General features: G+C 41.8%; 1 protein-coding gene across 1 annotated transcript; it reads right to left on the bottom strand.

The window, feature by feature from the left end:
* Positions 1–299: 299 nt before the first annotated feature.
* Positions 300–27,001, bottom strand: Pdlim1 (PDZ and LIM domain 1). The gene is made up of 7 exons (XM_005407537.2): positions 26,996–27,001; positions 24,820–24,998; positions 22,431–22,515; positions 17,908–18,095; positions 6,645–6,796; positions 1,613–1,730; positions 300–831 (listed from the first exon to the last, which is right to left on the bottom strand). Exons 1-7 carry the CDS (start codon positions 26,999–27,001, stop codon positions 645–647), a joined length of 915 nt encoding a protein of 304 aa, XP_005407594.2. The 3' UTR covers positions 300–644.
* Positions 27,002–27,993: the final 992 nt, after the last annotated feature.

Consider the following 27,993-nt stretch of genomic DNA (forward strand, 5'->3'; position numbering starts at 1 on the left):
GACCACTGTAAAAGGCAAAATGAAAACTACACAACATTGACATTTTATTGACTAACTTAATATTTAAATCTTTTTTGAAGACTTACTACAGGGTTTAAATATTTGTAGAAATAAATTGTAACAACAATATCATAAAAGACAGGAGACAGGAAAAGTAAGTATACCTTCGCAAGGTTTTCATACTAAGTCTCTGATCTAGTATTAAGATTATTTGAACATTAACTGTTATAAATTAATGATGTACGCTGAGGCCAGGCAGCCGCAGGGGAAAAAAGGTCAAAGGATAAGAGACACCATACTGCTTTACAATCTACAAATTTATTGAGTAAAACAAAATCAGTATCAGACAGACTCAATTTGGGCTAGTTCAAATGTGACTAAGGTCCATTTGCAGCAGAGAAGAACTGAGGTAAAGAAAGTACAATGTTGCCTAGCAAGGGGAAAAAAAAATCACTTTCCAGTAACTAAAAGCAGGCATCACCCAGCCAGTGTGAATCAGTTATCCTACAAGGGGACTCAACGTTTAACGTGCGGGGCTAAAACCAAAGGAAGCACAGAACCCTCCGGAGGAGAGGGCCCCACCACTCAGGCAGTGGTGCAGGAGAAGCTGGCTGGAGAAGAGGCGTCAGTGCAGAGCTGCTGGATCACTTAGGGAACACGGTGACCACATCATAGCCCTCAGGTGGTGTGACCCGTTCCCGCGCATGCTTTTCACAGTAGATCTGATCCTCTACAAAGAAATGGCCCTTCTGTTTCAGGTTGGTACCACAGTCGGTGCACACGTAACACTCTGGGTGGCGGTGATGGTCCCGCAGCTTCACAAACACACCACTGTGGAAGCGGGAGAGGAAGAGGGCACCATTAGTAACAAGGACCTGCAGGTGGCGCCAGTGCTCCACAATGTCCTTTCAGTGACGGGGCCTAGGCTTTATTTATCAAAAGGTGAAACAGAGCCTCCCAACTGGCCTCTGACTGTGGGTGTAAAGGGGAATTTTCACGCCTGGGATCCTGAAACATGCCTCAGGAGGCCCCTCTCATTTCCACAAAGCAGTCTCATCTTCCCTGGTTGTACATGCTCATAAATAACCTAAGGGAAGGGAAAACCCACACCACCTGGCCCTGGAACATAAACACTTCATAGCTTCTGCTCCTCTTTTTTCCAGGCAGAATTTGTCTCATTTTGTTACAGTTTGTATCTAGATGTTCTCCCAAAGCCTTATGTGCTCACAGGTGGGGCTTTTCGGAGGTGGCTGGATCTATGGTGTGTGACGCTGGGATTAAGGATGTGATGCTAGGATTAAGGGTGGAATATAAAGGACAGAGCGCTGCTGCCATCACTTGCTGCTTGTCCGCTGCTGCCTCCTGCCTGCTCTGCAATGACCCTCTGCCATATCACCTTGCCTTGGAGCCAACCGACTGCGACTGAAACCTCTACAAACTGTGAGCTACAATAACCCTTTCCCCTTTTAACTTTGAGGGTCGGTATTTTGTCTCAGCAATGACAAAAGTAACTAGGACACCTTTACATCGAGACTGTGCAATGTTCAGGACTTTGCACATTTCTACTTCCCACCTTCAGGGCCTCCCTGGACTGCGAGAAGCAGATACTCACACAATGCCAGTCCCACATTTGTCACACATGGGCAGCTTCTGAGCATTTCCAACAGATGCTGCCACTTTGGTGACCGGAGCTTTAACACTTCTGAATCCTGAGGGCTTGTTGGGATCCCCTGAAATGAGGAAAACACACATTGGTTGAGAAGTGCAAAAATGCACTTAGAATCACATAAGTCTTTTGAAGCCACTAGATGACACATGTGTGTTCAGCCAATGTCACGAGCCCTGGAGTCAAACAGATGTGACAGTAGGCAAATTGCTTCTTTGGTCTCCTAGTTTCCTTTTCTATAAAGAACATTTTTCTCTTCACTTTCATGCAAAAAGATTTTGAAAAATATATAAGGCCTTCTACAGTACCTGGCACATGTTCAGCCCTCACAACACAAATTATATTACATTCTGATTAAACTCATGTACACACTGATATGGGAATTTTACATATACCTTACATAATAATAAATAAGTGAACCTAAACATATCTGCTAAAAGATGGTGTATGTCAATGGAGAAAGAAAACTGTATCATAATATGAACAAAATTCTTCTAGTATAGCATGCTATCAGCAGCCAGATGAAAACCATATAGAAAGGCAGGAGCTTTTGGACATTCAGCCTCATGCACATTAAATAAGCACCTACTTACTGGATGCTGACCACCCACAGTCCAGCTCACATCTCAGGGCACTGAGAGCCCGGTACCATGGGAGCTATTAAAAATGGTAGGCTATGAGTATTACTGTGGAGTAGACTTCCCCATCCCTGGGCTTCGACCAGTGAAGAGCGAGCAGATGTGAGCGCTCAGGCAAAAAGGACTAAATGCAGTTGTGTGGCACTGCGTGTCCCCACGTAGCTTCTTCCCTCTCCTGTAAGAACAACAAGACCCAGAGAGTGCGCCTTCCTTCACTAGGGGCCCCAGAATGGGAAGACTTGGGTGCCAGGTCCATACCTGCCAAGCCCAGTAGTCCAGCTGACCAGTAGCCCTTGTGCAATGCGAGTTACCCTTAGCTTAGTAACACAGGGTGAGAGTCGGCCTGGGCTACTGTTTGTTGGCTTACAGCAAACTCTCTACGAAGTATTTGGAAGCAGCCTGGATTTTTGATAGCCCTATCGTGGGTGCTCATGGCACAGTCTCTGAGGTGCCCCCACCAGTGCTGGGCTCCCACACTGAGGAAACACATACCCACCCAGTAAAACCTAAGCTGCAGAGAGATTCAAGGGCCCCAGGGGTTCTATTACTGTAAAATAGGGGCTCTGTGGCTCGTGGAAGGTTCAGTTCTGCCCCGTCAGTAGGTGCATCAGGGATGCCACGTTGGACCTTCATGTCCCAAGCCTACGACACTTTCTTGCTGTTCCCAAGCCTCTGGGAGAAGACTACTGTCCTAGTTTTGTTCATCGCTGACTGCATTAATCTTGATTTTTTAAAAAACTATGACATTAAAATGTTATTTTTATCTTAACTATTACTTTTTTTTTAATGTCCCCTTAAATTCCGCACATAAGGCAAATTCCTCACATACCTCATCTGAATCGCAGCTTTGCCCAGAGGCCTCTCAAAAGGACTTGGGTGGGTGGCTTTTCCAGGCACCTTAAACTCGCCTTCTAGCTGCCAGTGTGTGCCTGCCTACCCCATGACAAGGGAATAGCAGCTCATCTGCACTCCGGACAGTGCAGAAAAGCAGAACTGCAGAGGATCCAGCTCAGCAATGAGCTATTTTTTTCACACAATTCAATCAGTAGAAAAATCACCAAGAAAGGAAAAGAAGTACAAAAAGAAGGGAAGAAAGTGAGGACGGGCCTGAAATTCCTTCATGGCAGGAGAATCCATAACCTGTTCTGGATGAAGAGACAAGAGCTGAATTCAGTTGGGCAAAGATGGGCTGATGAGCCTGTGTATGAACGGCTCAGCCCTCATCAGGGCTTGGGCAGCCCTGCAGTGCCACCTGCTGGCAGGAGGTATTTTTCTAGCTTATCCAGCCAGTTCTGGAAATTCAGCAAATCTCTTCTTCCTTCATAACTGGCTTAGGAATGGATTATAGGCAGCTACAAAAATTTCCAAATTTCTCTTCTTCACGTGACCTTTGTGTACATGTTTCGGAAAAAAAAAGTAAAAACCGTTTAAATAAAGCACAGCAGTTTTTCTGTCCACTTCACAGTTCAACAGTCTTCCATGGCTCTATATTCCTACGGACTCAAGTTCAGGACGTTTAACCTAGGACTGGTCACCTCTTTTAGACTCCAGACCATTAGAGGATCCTCCTGGAACCAGGGGCCTCAACCAAAGGGAGTGTGCATAGCTGCCGCACAAGTCTCCAACTTTCTCCTCCAGAAGCCTATGGCCATCACTATGTGTTCTTGGTTATGATGTCCCCTTTTAAGATCTCCACTTTTTAAAAGTCTTCTTCCACAAGCGGATGAATAAACAAAATAAAATTTGGAATACATAGACAATGGATGTTATCTCACCTTAAAAGGAAGGAAATTCTGACACATGCTGTAAGAACGAACCTTGAGGATATTACATTAAGTAAAATGCATCAGTCACAAAAGAACAAATGATGTGATTTCAATTACATGAGGTATCTGGAAAAGTCATACGCAGAGACAGAAAGTAGAGTTGCAGTGGCCAGGAACTGGTGGAGCAGGGACTGGGGAGTTATTGTTTAATACTAGAGTTTCAATTTCAACAAGGTACTGTTCAACAAACAGTTCTGTGGAACGCCAGTGGTGATGGTATCATGACATAAATGTACTTGGTCACAGAACTGAGTACTTGAAAAGGATCATAACGATAAACTTCATGTTAAGTATTTTTCATCACAATTAAAAAACATAAAGTCTCCTTTTGCCTGCAAATTTAGGAATTTATCCAGAGCAAGACGAGTGTGGGGAAACCAACATCCTCTCCTTTTAGTATAAAGGATGAAGTCATCCTAAACAAGACAACCTGCACTAAATCTTAATTGGTTTATACCAAACCTGCAGCAAGGCTGTACAGACACACACTGCTTTAACCCTTTAAACAATGAGGAACTTCTTTTGTGTCCCACTGGACACATTCAGGAATTAGGGCTTAAAAAGACTAGCAACTTGCTCCAGGTCTTGGCAACAATGAGACAGATCTTGATGCCAGTGTTCTTACCTACAGTGCTGCTCTCTGAACCAGAGGCCTTTCTGCATGACGTAACCCTCACTGGGTGATTTTACCATGTACCAGCCACTGCCCTATGCCTTGACTATTTCATCTCAAATGAAAGCAGTACTGAAACACCCTTCCCATAGAGCTTTCTGCATGTGATGGATGTTAACACTTTATTCTCTTGAATGCAGGTACACATTAAGAAAAATGGCAGAAACTACAAGATCTGTTATCTCCCTCTTCCTCTGAGAAAATATTAATTTTCTTTGGGATGAGAATCTATCTAGATGAGGGGATAAAAAAAATTAATCCCCAGATTCTTATGCAGCCAGGTGTGGCCATGTGACTCAATTTCCTGGTCAAAAAAACATAAATGGAGTAGTAGTATGGGACTTCTGGGAAGGAGAAAGCTGGCTCATCTGAACGAGGGGACTCCCAAGTTAGCTCTGTCCCTTCCTTCCTCCCTGGTGCCTGGAAGTGGGCTGGATGGCTGGTGTATCAACTGCCACTTAGGACCACACGGTAACTTGAGCGTGAAAGCCACAAGTGCGGTTGTTGGGGCACAGGATGAAGGAATCCAGACCCCGGTGAGCACGGAACTGGCAACTCCCTGCTCAGATCCTTCTCTGGGAGCCCAGATGAGCGCCGTAGTACCGATATCCCAGTCTGGGCAGGATAAGTGAATGCCTCACTCATGTGAAGAATTTCCCACCCACTTATTTTATTCAGTAAAATAAGCTGTTGTTTCTCCCATTTTTTGACAAATTCATCATCCTCAAAGGTTGGACCCCAAGTTGTCAGTCAGTCAGGGCTAATTCTGAAGTTAATACACAGTTTGACTCTTTTTTTCCCCAACTACATAGGTACTCCAAGCAAGGGAGGGAGCTGCTGGTAGAACAGTACCTTTTAGCATAAAAGAAACACTGCTTTTCTAATTTCCTGTGGGTGTAAACTGTCACTCTCTCTAAAGAACCTACAGCATGAGGGAGGAAGCCCCATTGTTGGGTGTGCTCAGCTTCGGAGGGACTCCCCAAAAGTCAAGTCTCCAGTGGGGTTGTTGAGGAACATGTTCCCTGGGAGATGGCACCGAGCTCTGACCTTCGCTGACTGCCAGAGCCAGCTGCAGATTGGCTGATGCCCATCTCCCAGCCATAATTACCAGACGTCCTTCCCAAGAGCACCAATTCTCCATTCAAGGATGGATACTTTGGAAAGAAGACAGTCAGAGCTCACTTATGAATAACCTACACGACCTGGAGGCCTCCTGATAAAGTTTCAGCATAATTAATTATGAAATATCTACTCTTTGCCAGTCATGGCAATGGGTGGTTTGCACAATTAATGACACTGATGCTAGAGTGATTTATAAACTAGCCTAAGGACACAGGGTGAGGACACAACACACTGGAGCTCTCAGGCCTATAAGACTCCATCTACCCTACAGTGAGAACAAGCCCACAGTCCCAAAGGGAAAGTAGGCACCTGCCTTCAATGGCTTGCTGATCTGTGGTACATGGAGCTTGTTAAATAAAGACTGGCTCTGAAGGTATAGTAAAGAGGGGCCTCACACTCTCCCCCACTCGTTAGCAGTTTTTAGCACTTTGAAAGTCCATGAGGGCTGGGGGTATAACTCAGTGGTAGAGAACTTGCCTAGCATGCATGAGGCCCTGGGTTTAATCCCCAGAACCAGGAGGGGAAAAAAATGTGGCACATGCCTATAGTGCCAGCCTGGGCAACTTATGAGACCCTGTCTCAAGAAAAATAAAAACTTATGCCTTTCAGAGTACACTGTGCTCTACCTTCCCTGTCTATATTCATCCATGCTTAAGTAACAATTAACCCTCACAGCAGACCTTGAACAAGAACCTCTAGTCAAAGGTAGGGCTGATTACCTTTTTCCTCTGACTCCAGGATCTCCTGCAAAACCAGGAAGGATGTGGACTGTTTGGGGGGCTCATTTAACTCCTGTTTCTCTTGAAGCATCTTGTAAACTTCAGATTCTTTGTCAATGATGAGGCTGCCTGAATGCTGGGAATGATCTAAGCTGTAAAGAAAAGGATGTTTAGAAATTTATTAAGACATGTCAGAAGTTACCAAAAAACCACACCCAGCACTCCTCCCGAAGCAAAAATACCCTGGCCCAAAAAACAGACAGAAATTATCCATTTTCTTAACCCAGTTGTAGACCCGCCTAAATTGTGGGGTTTCCTTATGGTCAGAGATGGCTGCTGCTTCAATGTACTAAGAGACTGTTTTAGCAAATAGTTTCAGTAATTTAATTACTTGTGTCTTAATCCCATGGAAGGGAGATGCTTTACTTCTTTTTAAATTATACAAATAAAACTATGTCAAGAGAAGATTTAAGAGGGAAAATGTTGACCACAACCTGACCTCTGAAAACTCAGCTAGGTCTCCCTGTATGGGCCACAGGCATCATTTCATGAGCAAAAATCACATTCTTCTTTCCTAAGGATCTCCAGTTATTTTCCCTGACTCCATAAGCTCCTCACAATTCTCGTGACAGGAAGCTTGGACCTCCTCACCTGTCACACAGAGGCAAGCACCTAATCTACAGGGCTGGTGGTAAGACTGAAATGGTAAAGTGCTCTGCAAACTCTAAAGGGTTCAGGCTCAGGGACCAGGCAAGATAAGCACTGCCTCCCACACGCATCTCCTGTCACTCCGGGTACCCTAGAACAGGACACGCAGGTACAGCTGTGGGGCTCCTTCCCCTGAATGCCACGATCCAGTGGCAGGAAGGCTGTGCAGCCTTGGTCTCAGGCAGGAGGGAGACCTGTACAATCCATCCTGCATCTGACCCCTTCTCATCACTCATCACAAGCCATGCCATCGCCTACCAGCGTGATCAACCAGTCCAGAACTTGTTCCTCCTGCATTCTCTGCTGTAGGACAGTCTTACTTTCAACCAAAGGCAGAAAGATATTTTTTTTTTTCTGGTACCAGGACTTAAACTCACGACCTTGTGCTTGCCAGGCAGGCGCTGTGCTGCTGAACTAAATCCCCAGCCCCAGAAAGATATTTTAAATGCACAAATCAGACTGTATCATGCTGTGGCTCAGTGTAATTTCATCAGACTTTGAACCAAACATTTATAGTTTTAATAACAAAATACAAGTTTAAACAAATGCAACTCCTTTGGAATAAAGACTCATTACAGAAAGGATAAAGCCCTAAAAGAATCAGTCTAGCTTCCCTCTCAAACGTAATCCCTGGCTCACCCTCTCTGACCAGAACAGCCTTCTAGCAGTGCCTGGACCATACTAGCCTCGGAGGCTTTATACCTCCTGCTCCCTCCGCCTAGAATGTCTCCCCAGATGTCCTCAGGGCTCCCAGGCTTCACTTGGGTGCACTCCTCAAGGAGGGCTTCCTGACCCCAGCTTGTAACAGTCCACTGATCCCACTCACGCTACCTGCTACTTGCTCTCTCACCATACATTATACCTGTTTCACTTCACGATTATCCTGTTCCCCCTAGAAGGTAAGCAGGGACAGCCCATCTTACTCTCCAACATCTTCCCTTGCCTGGGTTCAATGTCCAGCCCAGAATCAGAACTCAGTAGTTAAGTGGCAGCACTGCCAAGCAGAGCCAACGCCTCTTCCGCCTTGCTCTTCTTGGTCTCCTCCTGCAGGTTCATAGGAATCCAGGGTAGCAGTTCAGGGATGCAGGTGACCCACCTCTTGGACCCACATCACCTCTTTCCTGCTCTGCAAGTTCTCAGAAGCCACCAGAGGGACAACGTGCCCAAAGGGCTGAAGAGCAAATATCAGATGGACAGTTGATGGTGGAAGTCATGCAGGTGGATAGGTGTCTACATAAACAAGCTGCAATCCCTGAATAATAAAGCTCCGTGCTCTCCAGCCCCCCTGGTTGCCTACCAGCGTTAAGGATGCGGGCAGGCGTAGATGAGTTGTATCAATTACACTTACTCATGTAGTTCCCACCCGGTCATTGTGTAAGGTAGCTCATATGCTACTTTAAAGAAAATCAAGGTATATATTTTGCCTGTGTATTTTTCCCCAAGTTTCTTCTCCCTCTCCTTTCTTTCTTTTCTCTGAGACAAACTGTGGGACAGCCTACTTTGCCTCCTGGGGCACTTTAAGTACCCAGTCGCCAGCTGAAAGCGGAGACAATCACAGGAATGAAGCCGCAAGTGTTTCCCTTGGCTCTAACCATGTTCGGGCAACACAGAATACGCATCTCAAAGAGTGACATCTGCTTTGGTGCTGCCAGGGATGATCGACATCTGCACCAGGTCATTACCCCTGGACTACAGGCTGCAGCTGGGGGAAGGGACAGCAGCCATCCCAGCCAATCTTGCCCGTCTCCCTCCCTCTACCTGCTGGGCGATGTTGAGCCTCTCTAGGCAGGCGGGCAGGTGGGCAGACGCAGGGGTCAGTTGCAGCCTCACCTATTCAGCAATTTCGTTTTTTTAGTTAGATGCCTAGAACTTGCCCTATAATAAGTATATTACATTATTTCTTATGAATCTTTCTTCTATTACACTTAGAACTATTTTAAAATCAAGATCAGACCATGGAATGTTCTTGGGAAGAATTTTTCCTCTTCTTTAGTGTGTGTTTTGTCTGGAAGCCACCAAGAAAACACAAAATGAAAGAAGTCAAACCACAAGGCCATCACATATTCTTCCAACAAACAGCCTTGGAAAGTATTTCTGTAATTTAAAAAATTACTATTTTCAAATAATGATAATATATTTATGCTGCTGGATGATTTATAAAGCACTTTCGATATCCACTATCTTATTTGAAACATGGCACGTGTACTTTACACACAAGAGCTTAAGGCCCAAACTCTAATTCTTAGATGCTAGACTATTAGGATAACAACTTGATAACATAACATCTTTAAAAATAATCAGCAAAAGAAATAGACCCAAAGAAGTCACACATAGCAACGGAAGAAAGAATTCCACAGTGATATGATGCTATGGTTTGACTATGGCTTTAAGTGTGTTGCCAAAAGTTCACATACTAGAAGCTTAGTTTTCAGTGGTGATGTTGGGGGAAAGGACGAGATATCTAAGCAGTACAACCTAGTACGTCTTTGGGAACCTGCCCTCAGATCATCATAGTTCTCATAAGAGAAAACAGGAAAATCTAAAACACCTAAAATTAGACTTCTAAGTAATATGTAAGTCAAAAAGAAGTCTGCAAGAAATGACAAAGATACTACACAGAATGAAAACAAAAACACAACATATCAAACATATCTAACCTAGTGTAGAGAAGGAAACTGGTTTTGAGGGTACACATTAAAAAGGCCTAGCTTTGCGCAGTGGCAGTATCGTAGCCAATGAGGTTTATCTGAGGCGTGATTATTGCTAATTGAAAAGGCCTGTGAAAGTCTCAAATCAGTAACCTAAACTCCAACCTAGAACCAAGAAAGACAGCAAAGGAAAATTGAAGAAAGCCAAAGGAAGAAAACAAAGCAAGGAGTACAAACCAGTGGGATTGCCAGCACGGTGGTGCAGGCCTATAATCCTTGCACTCAGGAACCTGAGGCAGGAGGATCACCATGAGTTTGAGGCCAGCCTGGGCTACATAGTAAGTTCAAGGATAGCCTGATTACATAGCAAGACACTGTCTCAAAGGAAAAAAAAAAAAAATCAGTGAGGCTGAAATGATAGTAATAGAGAACATATATTCTTTGAAACAATCAATAAAATTGATAATTGTCTAGTAAGGCTGACAGAGAGAGCGAAGGCATACTTAACCAGGACCAGGAATGACACAGAAATAGCACAACAAACCCTGCAGAGCATAGAAGATACTACTCCTAACAGGATAATAAAGATAATACCATGAACAATTCCACACACATAAATGGACAATTCAGAAGAAACAACCTACCTGAGAGGGTAGTGCACAACTATAATCCCAGCACTTGGGAGGGTGAGATAGGAGGATCACCGCTAACTCAAGGCCAGCATGGGATACACAGTGAATTTGTGGACAGCCTGAACTACACAGCAAGACCCTGACTCGAAAAATTAATTTTTAAAAAGGAAACAACTTAATTTCTTGGAAAACTGTGTGCTACACCCTAAGTCACCCAATAAGAAATAGATAATTTGAAAACCTACAATCATTAAAGATATTCACTGAAAAATTAATTTTTAAATTCCCCAAAAAAGAAATCTCTAGGCCTAATCATGTGACTAGAGTATTCTACCATACATTTAAAGAATCAACACTCATTCTATACAACATCTTCCATATAACAGAACAGAACATTTCCTAGCTTAATTTGCCAAGTATTAATTACCTTGACAGAACAAGTCAGATAACAGTAGTCAAACAAAGGAAACTACAGACTAGTATAACTTAAAAATATAGATTTAAAATGCCCAAGCAAATTATTAACAAAGAAAATTCAGCAATTTATAAAAATAACAATATGCCATAACCAACTGGAGTTTATTTCATGGATACAAAGCTAGCTTAATAATCAAAAATCAATTACTGCAATCTACCACCTTAACAGGCTAAAGAAAAATCACTTGATACAGAAAAACCATTTGACAAGACTCAATATACAGTTATAATAAAAAAAAAACTCTCAGCAAAATAGAAGGAAATTTACAAGGAATATACAAAAAAACAAAATCCCTCCCAGAAATAATTAAGGAATTCAGCAAAAATACATCAAAATAAACACAAAGCACTCAAGATAAACATGAAAAAATCAAATGTATTTCTTTATTCTAGCAGTGAACATGTGGTCACTGAAATTAAAAACACAATACTATTTACACTTGCCCAAAACGTATAGTTAGTCTATTAGGTGCAAATCTAACAAAGCATGTATGAGACTTCTATGCTGAAAACATCAAAATGCTGATGAAAGAAATTAAATTAAAGAGGGTGTAAACAAGTAAAATGGTATCATTATCCATTAATTGGAAGATGAAAGACTAGAGAACTCAGTTCTCTCCAAAATGATGCACAGTGATAAGTTTACCATAATTCACAAAAAATACCATGAGATTTCACAGACATATATAAATATTATTCCAGCCAGGCGTGGAGATGCATGCCTGTAATTCCAGCACCCATGAGGCTGAGGCAGGAGGATTGCTATGAGTTTGAGGCCACTCTGGGCTACACAGTGAGTTCAAGCCCAGCCTGTCTCTAAATAAATAAAAAAATAGATTATTCCACAATTTATATGAAAAGGCAAAGGAACTAGAATAGTTAAAACAATTCTGAAAAACAACATGGAAGGAATCAATCTATCTGATTTATTTCCTAGCCACTGCAATTAAGACTATGGTACTAATGAAGGGACAGATACATAGTTCAAAGGAACAGAACAGTAAACACAGAAACAGGCTTGCACAAATATGCCCAACTGAGTTTTATTTTTTAATAAAGATGTAAAAGCAATTTAGTGGACAATCTGTCTTTTGAACAAATGATGCAGGAATAACCACTGCTGCGTTTGATTCTGTATACAAAAATCAACTCAATATGCCTGAAGGCTTCAATGTAAAAAGTAAAACTACATACAATTTAGGAAAAAAGCTGGAGAAAATTTTCAGGTTCTAGGGCTAGGCAAACAAACGGATAAATTGGACTTGCTCAAAAGAAAGAACTTGTTTTATGAAAGATCCTATTCAGAGGATTAAAAGATAAACTACACACCAGGAGAAGATATTTGCAAACCACATATCCAACAAAGGACTAGAGGGTACACTGATGGCAAATGAGTATGTGGGAAGAGGCTTAAGACCATCATTCATTAGGCAAACTAAAACCACTAAGATATATTACATATCAGAATGGATAAGCAACAGCAAGTTGGGCTCAGCAGCACATGCCTGTCATCCTAGCACTGAAGGAGGCTGCGGAAGGAGGATGACAAGTTCAAGTCCTGCCTGGGAAACTTACTGAGAGCCTATCTCAAAAAAATTTGTTTAAAAAAATAAGAATAAGAATAGCAGCAAATGGTGGGGAGGACGTGGAGAAACCACAGCACTCAGATGCCGCTGGTGGAAGTATGAAATGGTAGACACTCTGCAAACAGCTTGGCAGCACCTTTAAAAGCTAAACACATAACTATCCTATGACCCAGCAATTATAGTGCTAGGCATTTATCCCAATGAAATGAAAACATGTCTGCATAAAAATCTGTTCACGAAGTTATAGCAATTTTATTCAGAATAGCCAGTGCTTATCTTTATCCTACATAGTATGTTTCCTTTGTTGTATTCCTGTTGAATTCATTACTTCTAGAAATCTTGCAGTACATTCCTTGTAATTTCCTATGTTGACAACCTGACATAAAACGGAAACAGTTTTATGCCTTCCTTTCTGAGCTACATGTCTTTCATTTCATTTTTGCCTTATGACATTGACTAACTTACAGCAGCACGATGCTGAATAAAAGTGATGATAGTGCACATCCTTGCCTTGTTCCCCATCTTTGGGGAAAAGGGTTGGGATTAAAGAGGATCTCAAAGATCTATTTGCACACCCATGTCATAATAACCAAGAAGTGAAAGTAACCAAAATACCTATTAGCAAATGAGTGAATTTTTTAATGCAAAAAAGAGTAAATGTTATTCAGCCCTTAAAAGGGAAGAAGTTCTGTCACGTACCATAACATGGTTGAACCTTTAGTACACTAAGCTAAGTGAGAGTGAAATAAGCCAATTGCAAAAAGATTCTGCACAGATGAGGAATCTAACAAATTCCTAGAAACAGAACACAGAATGCTGGTTTCCGGGCTGGGGGAAGGAGAGCAGAGAGAGGTGTTGTTCATTGGGTACAGAGCTTCACTTTTTCTTTTTTTCTAAATCCGATTTTATTGGTACATTTTAAATATACATAATGATCACATATACCATAGAGAATTTGTACCTGTACATGATATAACTTGTCTTTTTTTCCCATTCCCCACCCTTCCCTCAACCCGCTCCCCTCTCATTTTACAAAAGCTTGCTTCTACTTTTTCCATTTTTCTCTCTTTTTTAAAAAAGTTTCCCCTTCTTTCCTTTCCTCCTCCCCTTCCCTTGCTCCCCTCCCCATTTGGACATTTTCTTCCTATTTTACAATACCTATTATACACTTTGGTCCTCATTTCCACTGTCAGTTTCTCATACCAGATAAACAATGCGGTATTTACACGTGTGTGTCTGATTTATTTCACTTAAGAGGAGTTCTAGAGATCTGATGCACAAGGCACATGTAGTTAACACTACCACACTATTCGCTTAAAAATGGTTAAGACAGTAAATTTTATGTTGTGTGGTTTTTAGCACAAGAAAAAAAAGATACTCCCTTAAAATTGAGAGGCAGGAGATATGTTGATATATTTAAAAAACTATAAATTGATCATGCTTGCCAGACAAGTGCTGTGCTGCTAAGCTGTATCGCCAGCCCACATTTTTAGGTAGAGTAAAAGAAATAGGTAGACTCAGAAAACTCCTATGTTGCCTGTCTAGAGAAATGAGAACCTCACTGACAAAAGCAATTCTGGGAAACCCTATGTATTCAGTTTTGTAAAAGAATCCTGGCTCAAATACTCCCTGCTTTTAATCTTATGGCCTAGAGGCGGGTCCTGTGCTGAGAAACCAGAGGAATACCGATGGGCACCAGGAGAAGAGGGAGAAACACCCCGACACTGGAGACAGGCCAGCTGAGCTAGAGGGACAAGCAGCCACCTTTATGCTAGTGGCCTTCTGACCTAGCTCCAGATGAGTCAGGGTTAACGTGATCCCTCTGATATCACTTGAATTGGAGAATAATGCATTCGTTTATTTCCAGTACACCTGCTTAGAAGTCTACCTTACAAGTACATGAAGGAATACCTGAGAATATGGTTTGGAAGAGTATAGTTTGGAAGAGTAGTATTGGGCCTACTGAGTTGGTTATGGATGCTCCATCAGTTATTCCAAAAACAGACCACCGCTCTTCCAGGAAGCACACTAACCATACTGGATAGCTGAACTTAAGCTACCATGCTGGAAACAAAGAAGTTTACCACACATCATCACAAAACTCTCCACATTTGTCTTCATGCTTCCACCCTTCAGGAGCCCCCAGTACTCAGAAGTACTGGGGACAAAGTTCCTGGGCAGTGACCAGACCCTATACTCAGTGCTTTTCATACACCTCACTGCGTTCTCTCAACAGCATGGTGGTAAGGTGGTTCGTATAAGCCCCACCTTAGAGGTCAGGAGATGAAATTCAAAGAGGTTATATGGTTTGCCTAAGGTCCTTCAGCTGGTAAGAGGCACAGAAGGTATTCAAGGATCCTCTACTTACAAAACCTTTAGGAAATATCACGCAGTATCATATTAATAATGAAACTCAGGCTCTAAATTATCAGGTATTTATCAGAGCTAAATTGATCTCAATTCAAAGAGGTCAAAGAGAAGATGCTACCTTTCTAGTGAACCGGCAGTATTTCCTTCACTCACCTGGTATACAACAGACCTCAGAAGATAACTGTTAAACTGAACTGGAAAAAATGCTGCTGAGGACCTCCCTGTCAGCTGTACATTCGAGAAAGAGGTGTATCAGAAGATCCCCTTGCCTGCCTTCCCAACGGCAGTGCTGTTTGTTTTCTGACCTGACTGGGGTGCAACTGTGTAAAAACATAAAACAGACAGTCACACACACACCAGGATTCAGAAATCCGGGGCAAGCCCCAGGGAATGGGAGATGATGTCAGACACAAAATATGCAGTGACCCGAGTCTGGATCCTCAGCAAATTTCACAGACTAAACAGTGGGAGCAAGCAGGCGCTTGGGACTTGTGCTGACTGAGCCAGCAAGGTTACCCAGTGGCTGCTGGGTTGGCAGAATCTTTCTTAGCAGAGGACATACTAGGAACAAACCAGCAGGTAGAGACTTCTACACAAGCAGCAAGACTGGCTTGAGCAGCGCCTTGTGGGCTGCTCGTTCTCCCCTTGTTTCCAGATACATTCTCAATGAACATGGGGTGAAGCAGAAGCAGGCCCCCTTTTCTGGGAAAATTGGCAAGATTTCTGATAAGGAGTACGAAGCCACTGCAGATGAAGAGACTATGACAAAAGAGGGAAGTTTTAGACTGACTTTTTTCAGATTTAAGGAGAGGGGAGCAAGCCAGAAGCATGAGAGAAGAAAGAAGACATTAATGAAGGAAAAATAGCCAAGGCCACACTAAAAATACTTTGCAGGCACATATTTCTCCCAGCACATAGCCGTTTCTTTCAATTAAGGATGTGTCATTTCCTGGGTTATTAAATCCAGATCATGGAACATTCCACTCTGGGACAGTTACAGAAGGTCACGTTCTCAGCCCACCCAGCACCAGAACTGTGAAACATGAGGATGGTGGCCTCTGGTGTTTCTACCACTCCTCCTCGAGCTACTTGGAAGTTTCCCTTCAGGGTATGTCTGTGGAAAGCTTGGGGGAAGGTCGGGGTTGATACTTTTTCTCAGGTACCTCGAGCATCCCTGCAGTCACCCTAGAGGGCATCATCATCTCAAGCAGCCAGACTTGCAGCAGCCAGAATTTGGGAAAAATGACGCCGTAGTGACCACTCTGTCTTGATTACTATGATAAATGTCGATGACTTTCAGCATCTTGTAAAGCCAAAGTCACACAGCAAAAAAAGGTGTGCCTTACAAGATTCTAAGATACTAATAAGAAAAACACATTGCCCTCTCAGTGTCGGACACAGGGACCTGCACAGAGTTGTTACTCAATAATACCTGTCTTTTTTCTAGGAAGAACTGGCAGACTATATGCACAGTAGAGCCCATGTGCCCTTGAGTGTGGTTCCTCAACAGCCTCTTCTAATCCAGCGGTCTGGGACTTCTAGAACTTTAACCAGCATTTGAAACAATTGGCTTGCAATTTAAATGCCTTAAGAGTTGGGCAAATTATTAGTAAACGTGAATTAGGGAGAAACTGAACAGCAAAATGGGTTTCAGAGTTAATATAAAAATTGAGGATTCAAAGTGGGAAGGATTGTCAAACGCAGACAAGCCTGGATGACACCACGCTTTCCAATAAACTTTGAATGTAACTAATGTTTAGAAATCAGAAGATCACAGATATAAAGAGGGAAGGTCCCCCAATTTGTGCTTTTATGGAATAAATCAGCAGAGATAGGAATCGTAGACTTGCATGCAGCATCTGGCTGGAGCCAAGGAGCAGCACACCCTGTGGACGGGACATGCACTGTTCAGCCGCCAAAGGCCACTGCTACCCCTCGTTCGCATTCAGAGCTCTGTCGTTGGTTCTTTGGGTATCTGAGTTGGCAACTCCTAACCTAGTCTATCTCCTTTCTACCCAGGGAGAAGTGGCTCCATCTCTAAATCTCCCTCCCCTTACCCAGCACCTTTGCCAGAGGCTGCTGGTGTTTCTGAACACAAACTCCACAAGTGTGGGATGGAGTAGACAATGGGTCCCTCTGCTGCAAAGAACCATAAGATGTTTTATAAAGACTCAAAGGTAACTATACTCAAGTGACCTGCGACAGAAGGAGATAACCCTGTCCATCCCAAGCAAGAAGCTTCTTCAGACTTTTCTGCCCTTTCTTTCTCAGCCCCATCCCTTCCCTGGATAAGCCTGCCTCTGCCCTTCAACCCCCATCAGAGCTCATTACTGTGTACAAGCATTACCTCTCCTCAGGGAATTCTCTTCTTTCTACCATTTTTGGTTCACTCTGGGGGAAAAGAAAACACAGCTCTACCACAACTGTGCATGGTGAGGTATTCCATTTTTTCAGAACAGATAGGGAATACTACACTAGATTTACTCAAGTGCTCCCCAACTAGGAAGACTGAGGAATTTCTCAGGAAGCTGCAGTTTTATCAAGGAAGAACTATGATCAGTAGAAGATGAAGCACACTAGACCACAGCCATCAGGACAAGGATAACATCATTTCTCCATTACGTTTTGCAAAACAGTTATATGATTTGTTTGTGGCAGATGCGGTGCTGGGCATTTTACATGTTACTTCTTATTGTTACAATTCTACAAAGAAGGTATTGTCCCCTTTTTATATATGAAGAAAATAAACATAGGTTTTTCTCCTGGGAATAGATGAACCTAGACCTGGAGTAAAAAGCCTCTTCCAGGACTGACCTAGAGAAAAACTCATGGGCATACTTACGGTCTGCCATTCGCCTCTTCTCCACCAGCTGCTGTCTTTGACTCCACAGCACTGTTGAAGCTAGAGATGTTTTCAGAAGAGTAGAGGCCAGCAGGGTTGTTGTACTGGTTCTTGATGACTCTGGGGGCAGGTGAGGCAGTAAAGGGCATGGCACTTCGGTTGTGGGCACTTCCTATGTGTAAGACCTCCTGCAGGCAGGGAGCAAACAAGAAATCAAGAGGACTATCCAACACACACCCCTCAAGGGGCGTTGCAGGCCAATAGCCATGGAGAAGTTCCACCTGAGCCGTAAAGGCTCTGTTCAGACCCAACTTTAACTGAGAGACTGTGGAAGACCCACTGAGACAAGGCAAGGATGGGAAAGTGTCCCCAGAAGGGCATCTGTGCAAGTTCACACTCTTTGAATCAGCTCTGCCTTCTTATTCTCCAGATAGCCCTGGGCAGGACCCCTAATGCCTTGAGCTGCCAGGATCCAAATCTCAACTGCAGTACCCTTTCTGGAGACATTCTAGAAGGATTAAGGAATCACGAGGAAAGGAACATGCAGTCACGCTAGCCAGCACAGACCAGCAGACGACACAAAGTGACAAAAATTATCCCAGAGCTGAGCAGGTCTGGTTACCGGACGGGAGATTGTGGTGCTGCGGGGGAAGCAGCTGCCAACCAGGCAGAGGTGGGCTCAGTAGCTACCGAAGAGAATGGAAGGATTAGGAGCTACTGTTCATTGTAGGAGAAAGACAAAGCTACTCAGAGAGAAGGTTTAGGGGTATTTGTTACAGGGGTGGGAACTGTGGAGCTGCAAAAAGGACCTTGAGTTCCAAGCACTATTCTCTGCCCTCTGTAATTTGAGAGCAAACCTTCCACCCCCACCCTGGCCCTGCTACAAGTCAGGTGAATAATTACTACAACTACAACCTCAAAGAGCTTCCATACCATCACCCCTAACACTTTCTTTAAACTAACACTCCTTAAAAAAAACTCAGGTCTTTGATGACTCTGTAAGCAAGGTTCTGTCTGCTACAATGATCTGGACAAGCCACAGCTCTGAGATAACGCTTGCCTGGTGCAGCCGGCTGAACTCAAACCATGTTGTCACTATTTGATGAGTTCCTGAGAAAATCTTCCTGAATTCCAGTCTCTTTCATAAACACCCAATACCAGAACAGCTTTTCCAAGAGTTCCTATCCTTCTATTGCTCTTCCCGTTCTCCCTCCCCACTTCTTTTTTGTTAAATCTTCAATATTTTCTTAAAAACCATTACATATGGAAACTAACAGCTTAATTCACTGTATACCCAATTTTTTTAAAAAAAGACAACATAAAAAATATTTTTATAAGGTTCCTTATTCACTCTTCACACTGAATTTCTCTCCAACAAGTCAGAGTCTGAAATTTTACTCTGTAAAGTTACTTGACTTTGTCCACATCAGGTAAAAGCTAAGTGTACACAGATAATCACAAAGAAAGGGTACATAACTAATTAAGAAAAAAAAATCGACAGTAACCAAGAAACAGTTCAACAATTTTACGGCACAACTATTCAAAGGAATCATAAGAAATCATTAAGGATTCATTGCAAAAACAGCAGCAGATTTACCAATGGGCGACTTGGACTCTGGCTGCACACACCACAGTGCTGGGGACAGACACCCGGCCTGTGCTTCTCTACCGCAAATCCTGGGCGCAGCACTGAAGATGAACACGTGAAGAAACCCTTCTTTTTCTAACTTGGCTACATTTTTCCCTGCTACTGCCTGTTTAGCTGTGGGCAAATGACACATTTTTTATGTCATTTCTCATCTTTAAAATGAGTAAGATAAAGCTTTCTTCACAAAAGCTTGATGTGACAGAGTAACATACCAAGCACAGTGCCTGGCCCGTAGCAGATGTCCAACTGGCTCTGGTTCCTCTACCTCCATAGAAACACATTTCCAATTAACATGGAAGACCATGGAAAATTCAGGTTGGAAATCCTAATTTTTTACTTTATAAAGCAAGAATCCTTCTAGAGTGTATCTGGTTTGTACATAAATGGAATATTTCTATCCCCAGAAGGCAGGCAGATTCAGGACTTGCCTTTTGGAAAGGATGATGTAATTGTTTGGGCTTTGTATTTATCAGTCTCCAAGGAAACTCAATAATGAGGAAATGCAAACTAGGTGTGTAACTACACTGACCTCAGATAAGCTGGGGTGTTGGTTGGCTTGACATGCACTAACAGATCTTTTTACTATAGATGAACTCTGCTCTTAGTCATTTTTCATCTAGTTTAGGATAGGCAGAAGTGGAAGATTTTGTAAAAAGGAGAAGTGGAAAGTTTTCATAAGAATAAAGAATTACTAGAATCAAGAGAAAAATAAACATTAGATTTTAAAGTAGTTGAGAATTTTTAAAACTTCTGATATTTTAACATTACTTTCAAAATATTAACACAAGTAATCAGATCTTAAGTTTAAGGTGAAAATTCAAGTAAAATACAGAGAAAGTATGACTGCAATGTAAATTATGATTATCTTATTTAAGTAAAAACTAGGATTTCATATAAATCAAATTTAAACAAAATCATTTCTTATGTGCTGTAAAACATGAAAATAACACATTAAAATTTAACATTCATAGTAAATTTAATGAAATGGGTGAGAGCTCTTAGGGAAATTGAAATTAACTGTGTGGTATGTTTTAAATTAGTCTGCACAACAGCCAGTTTGTAGTCTTATCATTTTATGAACTTTTATTACAAGACTTGTATAGAATATGCTCATATTTTAAAATTACAGATTGAAAATTTTACTTAAAGTCACTTCTAGAATTTTTATATATGATTTTCAATTGTGGAAAAAAATTTGTGATTATATTTCTGAAATTTTAATGGGAACTATTTGAGAAAATATGACAACATCTACAATTGAATGACTTCAACTTCACACAATTCGATTTATGTAAAAGATAATAACCTGTATGTTATCCTTTTGTTTTATCTCCCTTCACCATAGAAACCAGTATTCTAAACTTAGGAAAAAAAATTAAATTTCAAATCTTTAACTGGGGTTAAATGTGTAACAATCACAACCCAGTCTAAAATTTGCAAATGTCACTATCAATTTATCCATTTAACATTATAAGTTATTAATTTATTCATCAGACATATATTTGCCACAAGCAACACATTAGGTATGAGAAACTTTACAAAAATGTTCTAAACATTCTTCTATTTCTTTTCCTTATTTCAAAAAGTATGCATTCATTGTAGATAATTTAATTATGTAGATAATTTAATTATATAAATAAAATCACCTATAAGCTAACTACTGAGAGATTTATTCATAAATGTGATCTAAGCGTAGAAAATAGTTTATTTAGTTAGCTTACGAATAAGGCAGCTAGGTAGTGGAAGAGTCTGAGATACAGTGGGGTAATCAGCCATACTGATAAAAACTGAGAATGAACTGAGACTCTGGACAAAGAATGAACTTCCTCAGGCAGCATGGAATGCAGCTCGCCCCCTACTAAAGAGGTACAGCCACTACCTAATAAGCTCCTGAATTTTGAGAAAATAATAATGCAAATTAATCAGTTCTTCTGAGATCCAAGTTTCTGGTAAACCCTACATGTCGAAGAACTGGGTTAAAGCCTGAGTCTCAGTTGGTCGTTTTAAATCCACAGGGCCACCTGCAGTAGGTGACCACTAAACAACTGAACAATTTCTGTGCTGTTTATCTATAATTAGCTCTAGGTCAGGAGGCCATGTGGTCACCCCACTCAGGACTTCTGGAAATCCAGGAGCTACTCTCCTCACTTCCAATAAAAACTCTTCTAACTTCCTTCGGTTTGCAGCTTCATTCCTCAGCATTTATGGAACCATAAACCTGGTACACACAGCATCATTAAGATAGTCTATTATTCCAGGAAATTCTGTTTAGCCAACAAATTGTGCAGCTATTCCCTATCACATTTTTCAATATTAACTGCCACTTTAATTTAGTAATTTTGATATCTCACTAGAAGTTTCACTGTAACAAAAACAGAAATATGTACCTAGGACTCATACGGGGCTATAGGGAAAAAAAAAACAAAAAACAAGGTTTACTATTGAATTACCCCTCATTTGTTTTAAAAGCTCCATGCCTCAGAACCTAAATCTACTTTCATTCCTGGGGTGATCTGCTTGTATCTTAAATCCCAAACAACCTGAGTTAGCTCCCTGATTTTACTTTGGTCCTGCCAATCCTACTTGTAGGAAGGCATCCACCCAGGAAGGTTTTTACCTGTTTCCCTTATCACCTTCCTCCCCTCAGCGCATGTGGGTTCCTGCACTGGGATTTTCCAGCCCTCCCCTCCCTCATTTCCCTTATAGGAAGAACTAAAAAAGAGCCACATTCCAGCAATGACGCTGAAGGACTCTCCCTGCCTAAGGCTTCGCAGGCCTCTAGGGCATGAGAAATGGGAATAGTGTACAATGATCAGATCAAAAGTGAGAAAGCTGCTGGTAGCATGAGGAGTTGCAATGATGAGAAAGTACTTACTTGAGGTTCAGAAGCTAAATTCATCTTGTATGGATGACGTTTCCCCTCCTCAGTCACTAGAGGAGACCAGATTTTATGTTCAGATCTGTAACAGATGAGCAAGGATATTATTTCTTTTTCATTTTGAGGATAGGCAGAGCTGAAGATTGAATCCAGGGTCTGGAGCATGCTAGGCAAGCACTCTAATCACTTAGCTAGACTCCCAGTCCAAAGCTATTGTTTTGGGCTGAGGATTTAGCTCAGCGGCACAGCACCCGCCTGGCAAGTGAGACATCGTAAGTTCGATTCCTGGTACCAGAAAAAAGCCAAAAGCAAAAACAAAAAAACCCACAAAGCTGTTGTTTCATTTGTGCTAAATTAACAATATAAGTAGCCCTCCACACCAATGGGTACCACATTCTCAAACTCAATCAACTACAGACAGGCAATATTTCAAAAAAATTGTATTGGTACTGAATATGTCTAAATTTTTTCTTTGTCACTGTTCCCTAAATAATACAGAATAGTGACTAAGAAGCACTTATACTATTTGTGTACTATAAGTAATCTAGAGTTAACTTACCAGAGGATATGTATAAACACTATGCCACTTCGTATAAGATACTTCAGTAGCCACAGATTTTGGTATCTGTGGGGTCCTAGAAAGAACCTCCCATGGGTACTAAGGGATGACTGTCTACACTAAAACCAGATTACAAAACATTCCCCTTCCATGCACTTTTACCCTGCATTGCAACCACTGTGATCTTTCAAAAGCCCCAATCTGGAGGCATCCGCTCATTTCTGATGATTTCCCACAAACAGGCCTTAGGTGGTTACCAAAGCTGTCCCATCTCCTTCTACGTAGCCTCAGCCTCTGTCATTACACTTTAAGGACCTGATACCAACCACACTCTTTCACGTTCCTGCCACTTGCCTCATGCAGCCCCACCTCTGCTCAGAATGGAATGAGCTCTTCCTATGGGCACAATGTTCCAGACCAGACCAAAGAATCAACTTACACATGAAGCTTGTTTGGCCCAAATGAAAGTAATGCCTCCTTTTTTAAGCTTGCAAAGGATTTTCTTCCTACCAATCACATGCAATAACTAGTGTAGTCTCAGTTTTCATTAGTGTAGGGTTGCAGGTAGAGACTATAAGAATCTTTGTTTTTGTCAGAAGTCCAGCACACTGTCAGGCACAAAATGCATCTGTTCAATTGTTGGTAAATGAATAGAAAAATCAATTAATCAACTAGTTAATGAATGCATCAATGACTTCAACCAGGGCTTAAAAGAAAGTATTTATACTGAGACACAAATGGAAATAAGAATGAGGAGTGAATGTGCTTTTGAGAGGAAGGGTCTTAATAAAATGCTGCACCTCATATGGGGTGGGGCTCTGAAGTGTAAAGTATTTTGCCATAATGTCCCACTCTTGGTCCTCTTGCCAACTCCACGGCACAGAGCAGGAGAAAGTAATGCATACACTTTACAGAACCCAGTGAAGAGCTGCGGAAGCCAAGGTTATGAGACACTAAAGGTCAGGTTCACAGATCAGAAGGAAGAACCTGAACTTGATCCAATAGGAAACAGGAAGCCATTGAAGGCTGAATCAAATCACTCCTAAAATCTTGCTTTTGTAGAAGCTCTTCCAAGACTAATGAAAGAATGGAAATTCTACCCTAATTACAACTCCCAAGGTGTTCTGCTTGCTTGTCCTTTCAACCACAGCTCTCTCTCTTGTAGTACACTAAAAGGTACACTCAGCATTTTGTCTAACATGTTACTATAGTCTTTCTCTGTTACTATAGTCTCCTGGCACAATACTTGCTCAATGTACTGTGGCAGGAGCAGCATCCTAAACTGATGCTGAATGGTCTCTAGGAAGAATTTTTCATTTTAATATACCTAACAATAGTTAATTGATTTTAACTTACTCAGAATTTTGGTTAGTTGTGCTGAATCAAGTGAAAATGTAGGTATCTAAAAGAAGCCCACAGAGGGGCTGGGGATTTAGCTCAGCGGCAAAAGCACTTGCCTGGCAAGCGCAAGGTCGTGAGTTCGGTTCCCGGTACCGGAGAAAAACCAAAACCAAAAAAAATAAAAAATAAAAAAATAAAAGAAGCCCACAGGATCAGGGATGCAGCTCAGGAGCACAGTGCCTGCTTGGCAAGCGCAAGGCCCTGAGTTCCATTCCCGGCACCAAAAAAATAAAAGAAGCCTATTATACAAAAATTATAGAGGAAAAAGTGCAACCTGAAATTCCGGGTCTACAGAATTTTTGGCATGCTTCCAGCATGCACAGCATGGAGTTAGGGGGTACAGGGAGCTCTGAGATGGGAAAAGAAGTCCCTGCACACAAACACCTTCTAATTGGTCAAAAATAAACAAATGTGTCCGCAGCTCACCTGGTTACTGTGAGAGTCATGTTGTCTGTACAGCCCTTGATTTTGTTCTGAGCTTCCAAGTGCGTCATATTGCTGGTATTTTCCCCATCAATGGCCGTGATTACATCTCCAATACATAAATTAGCTGTGGCAGCTTTGCTTCCAGGAGTGACCTGGTAACAAAGGGGAAAGCAGGCTAGTTACCATGTGTCCCAAGAAAACCACAAAGTGACCATCAGGTTAACTATTCACTTATTTGTAGAAAAGCATTTAAAAAGGAGAAAGGGCTGAAGTCCAGACTCTGAATAATAATAACCCTTTACATTTAGGTTATCATTCACAAAGAGTCCTCTTCTGTGTGTGATCTCACTGGATCCTTACAACAACCTTGTGAGAAAGGACAAATATCAGGCTCCATTTGAAAGACCAGGAAATTGAGGCTTAGAAAGGTTCAAAACTTACCAATGATCACCCAACTAGTATATCACCTAGTATACCACTAATAGACTACTCCTTCAACTAGTCTATTACAATCTCAAACCCTGAACCAGACCCAGTGTTCTTCCCACTGAATCTTGTTACTTCCTTGAAATAAGTCACCAATTACATTTTAAAAACACACACACTTTCAGAGAACATTATATAAAGTAAACCCTGCATCTAAATAAATCTTAATATGTTATTATATGCACAAAAGGAAACTGGAACACTGCACACCGAATTGCTCACTGTGATACATTTCTGTGATGTGTTTAACAATGAGCTTGAATGACTTTCGCAATTTAAAAAAGCAATGAAGAATATTCTTAAATATGGTATGTTTAAAATATGGGTTTACATTGATTCATTTCTTCCCACTCAAGAAGTTGGCTGTGATTGGCATCCTTCCCATAGGTAGATGGTTTTCTGCAAGCTGATGCTTCTAAACCAATGGTTCTAAATTTATAGACCACCGACACTTGCAAGAAGTCAGTCAATTACTGCACCAAGTCTGCAAATCCACCTGCCTACTGAGTAGTACAAGCGGACTGAATAAATAGCATGTCTCTCACGCATATGTACAACTATTTTCAAGTGAATACCAATGTAGTTTTGAGGAACAAAGTATACAAAGTCATTTTGAAGTAGTATTAACCTCAGAGTAAATGGCTGCTACTGGGTATTTTCTAAAGCAAGTTATACTAAAAATGTTACTACTATCACTCTAGTGTCAGCCTAGAACTTTCTGACATCAAAAAGCTGTCTTGGCTGGGAATCCAAGTCCCCAGGAGCAGTGTGGTACCAACGACCCCCAGGCTCTCAGGGCCCACAGGGCTGTGGTTTGTCCCTGGAAAAGTCCTGCTGGCTCCTGGGAAACAACGCAGAAAGATGTAATGAACACCCGTTACCTCTACAAGGCTGAACCACAGGTACAAGGCCCTCCAAGGCACCAGAGCAGGTGTGACCCCCCACATCTGATATAGTTTTCAGCATTCCGTTTCTGGTCAGCCCACACTAAACTGAAAACGTTAACCCCCGTGGAACACTTGGTGTGGGACTACAGTCATAGTTCACTCCCTCATCAGCACCCTGACCTCACAAAATGATGTGGGGGTGAGTTGATCCTCAAGCTCCCTTCTGCTCCAACACACGATGACTTTATCAGGCAAAACTCCCCTGGAATGTGGCAGGATGTGGAAACCGAGACAGAGATCTTGACCTTCTAACCTTTCTCTCTGGCTTTCCCATCATCTGTTTACCAGAGATCTGGCATAGAAAATGAAAGCCCCTAATTCAAGGTTCAGACCTTCTCCCAGGCAGCCAATGAGACGAGAGATAGGAGAGCGCAGGCTGCTCTTTCTTCAGTCAACATTGGGAAGTTTGCTTCTGAGTCATCTGCAGCAGGCAGTATAAACAAAGTGCTCTCATGCTTCTGACCCATCTTCCTGAGAAGGTTGAGCTGCTGTGACTTCAGATATATTCTGCCTTTACTAAAGGACAAAATACAAATTCATTTTTTAAATTCCTCTATCTACATGTACTACTTCATTTGAGAGAGGCAAAGGTTCTAGATCGGCGGACTTCACCTGAATCAAGGAGGATACTGCCTGCTCAAACTCACTTACTGTGCCAAATCTAGCAGTGTTAAAGAGCAGTCACCTGAGGATAAAATCCAAAATCTTTAGCAAGGCCCTACAGGCAGGGCTTTCCTCCTTACCTTCATTATGGCACCTTCCCTCTAAGCCCTAGCTACAGGGACCACCCCAAGCTCTTTTCCACTTCAGGAACTTAGCTGATTACAAGGCTCACCTTATAAGACTTTTCTGAGAGCCCTCCCTGACCTCCAATCTAGAGGTGATCTCCATCAGCCTACTGATGCAGTCTGTTCTTCGAGGCGCCTGTCACATTCTTTTGGTAAAGCTCTTTGGGCATGTGACCGTGTCTACTATAAGGGTAAAGTGTATGAGGGCAGGTTCGTGTGTCAAAGTATACCCAGTCCTCAATAAATATTTACCTAGTGAATGACTAAATCTAAAATATCTAGTGTTGTTAAACATGCAGTCAGCCTATTTCACTTTGTCCTTTAAAGTGGATATTTCAAAATAATCAAAAATATTTTCATTTTAAAATCAAATAATCACCTCCCTTCACGTCAATATCCTGGAACATATCCACTCACAAAACTAAAATAATGAGACTAGGCAAGAAGGAAGGGGTTGCTCAAAAGATAAAATACAAGTTTCTTTTTACTTTCTTATATTCAGTTATTGCTAGGTTTGAACTTTCCAGCATTTGGTCCAAACTGTTTCTCAGGAGTGGCATTTTTGCTCAGAACATTCCTTCCCAACAGGCCCTGGACAAGCTAGAACCAGTTTGACAAGCCCCAAGTCTGAGTAATCAAGACTTAGCCATTCTATCTGTCTTTAGTCTGATTTTTTTCTTTCTTTCTTTTTTTTCTTTCTTTGCTTTCTTCCTTCCTTCCTTCCTTTTCTTTCTTTTTATTTTTAAGTCAAATTCATAAGAGGCCAAAGGAAAACTTGGAAAATTACATGACAATATCATCAAATGGCACACACATGTAATTACTCATAAGCAGATTAAGTGCATATGCTTTTATGAGCCATATCTTTTTGGGAAAAATGCATTTATGTAAACAAATTACACACTTTGTTTTACAAAGCTTTTTCATACACAATCTCCTATTTGAGATAATAA

Source organism: Chinchilla lanigera, unplaced genomic scaffold (genome assembly GCF_000276665.1).
Source record: "Chinchilla lanigera isolate Chin_1 unplaced genomic scaffold, ChiLan1.0 scaffold00106, whole genome shotgun sequence".
Taxonomy (NCBI): domain Eukaryota; kingdom Metazoa; phylum Chordata; class Mammalia; order Rodentia; family Chinchillidae; genus Chinchilla; species Chinchilla lanigera.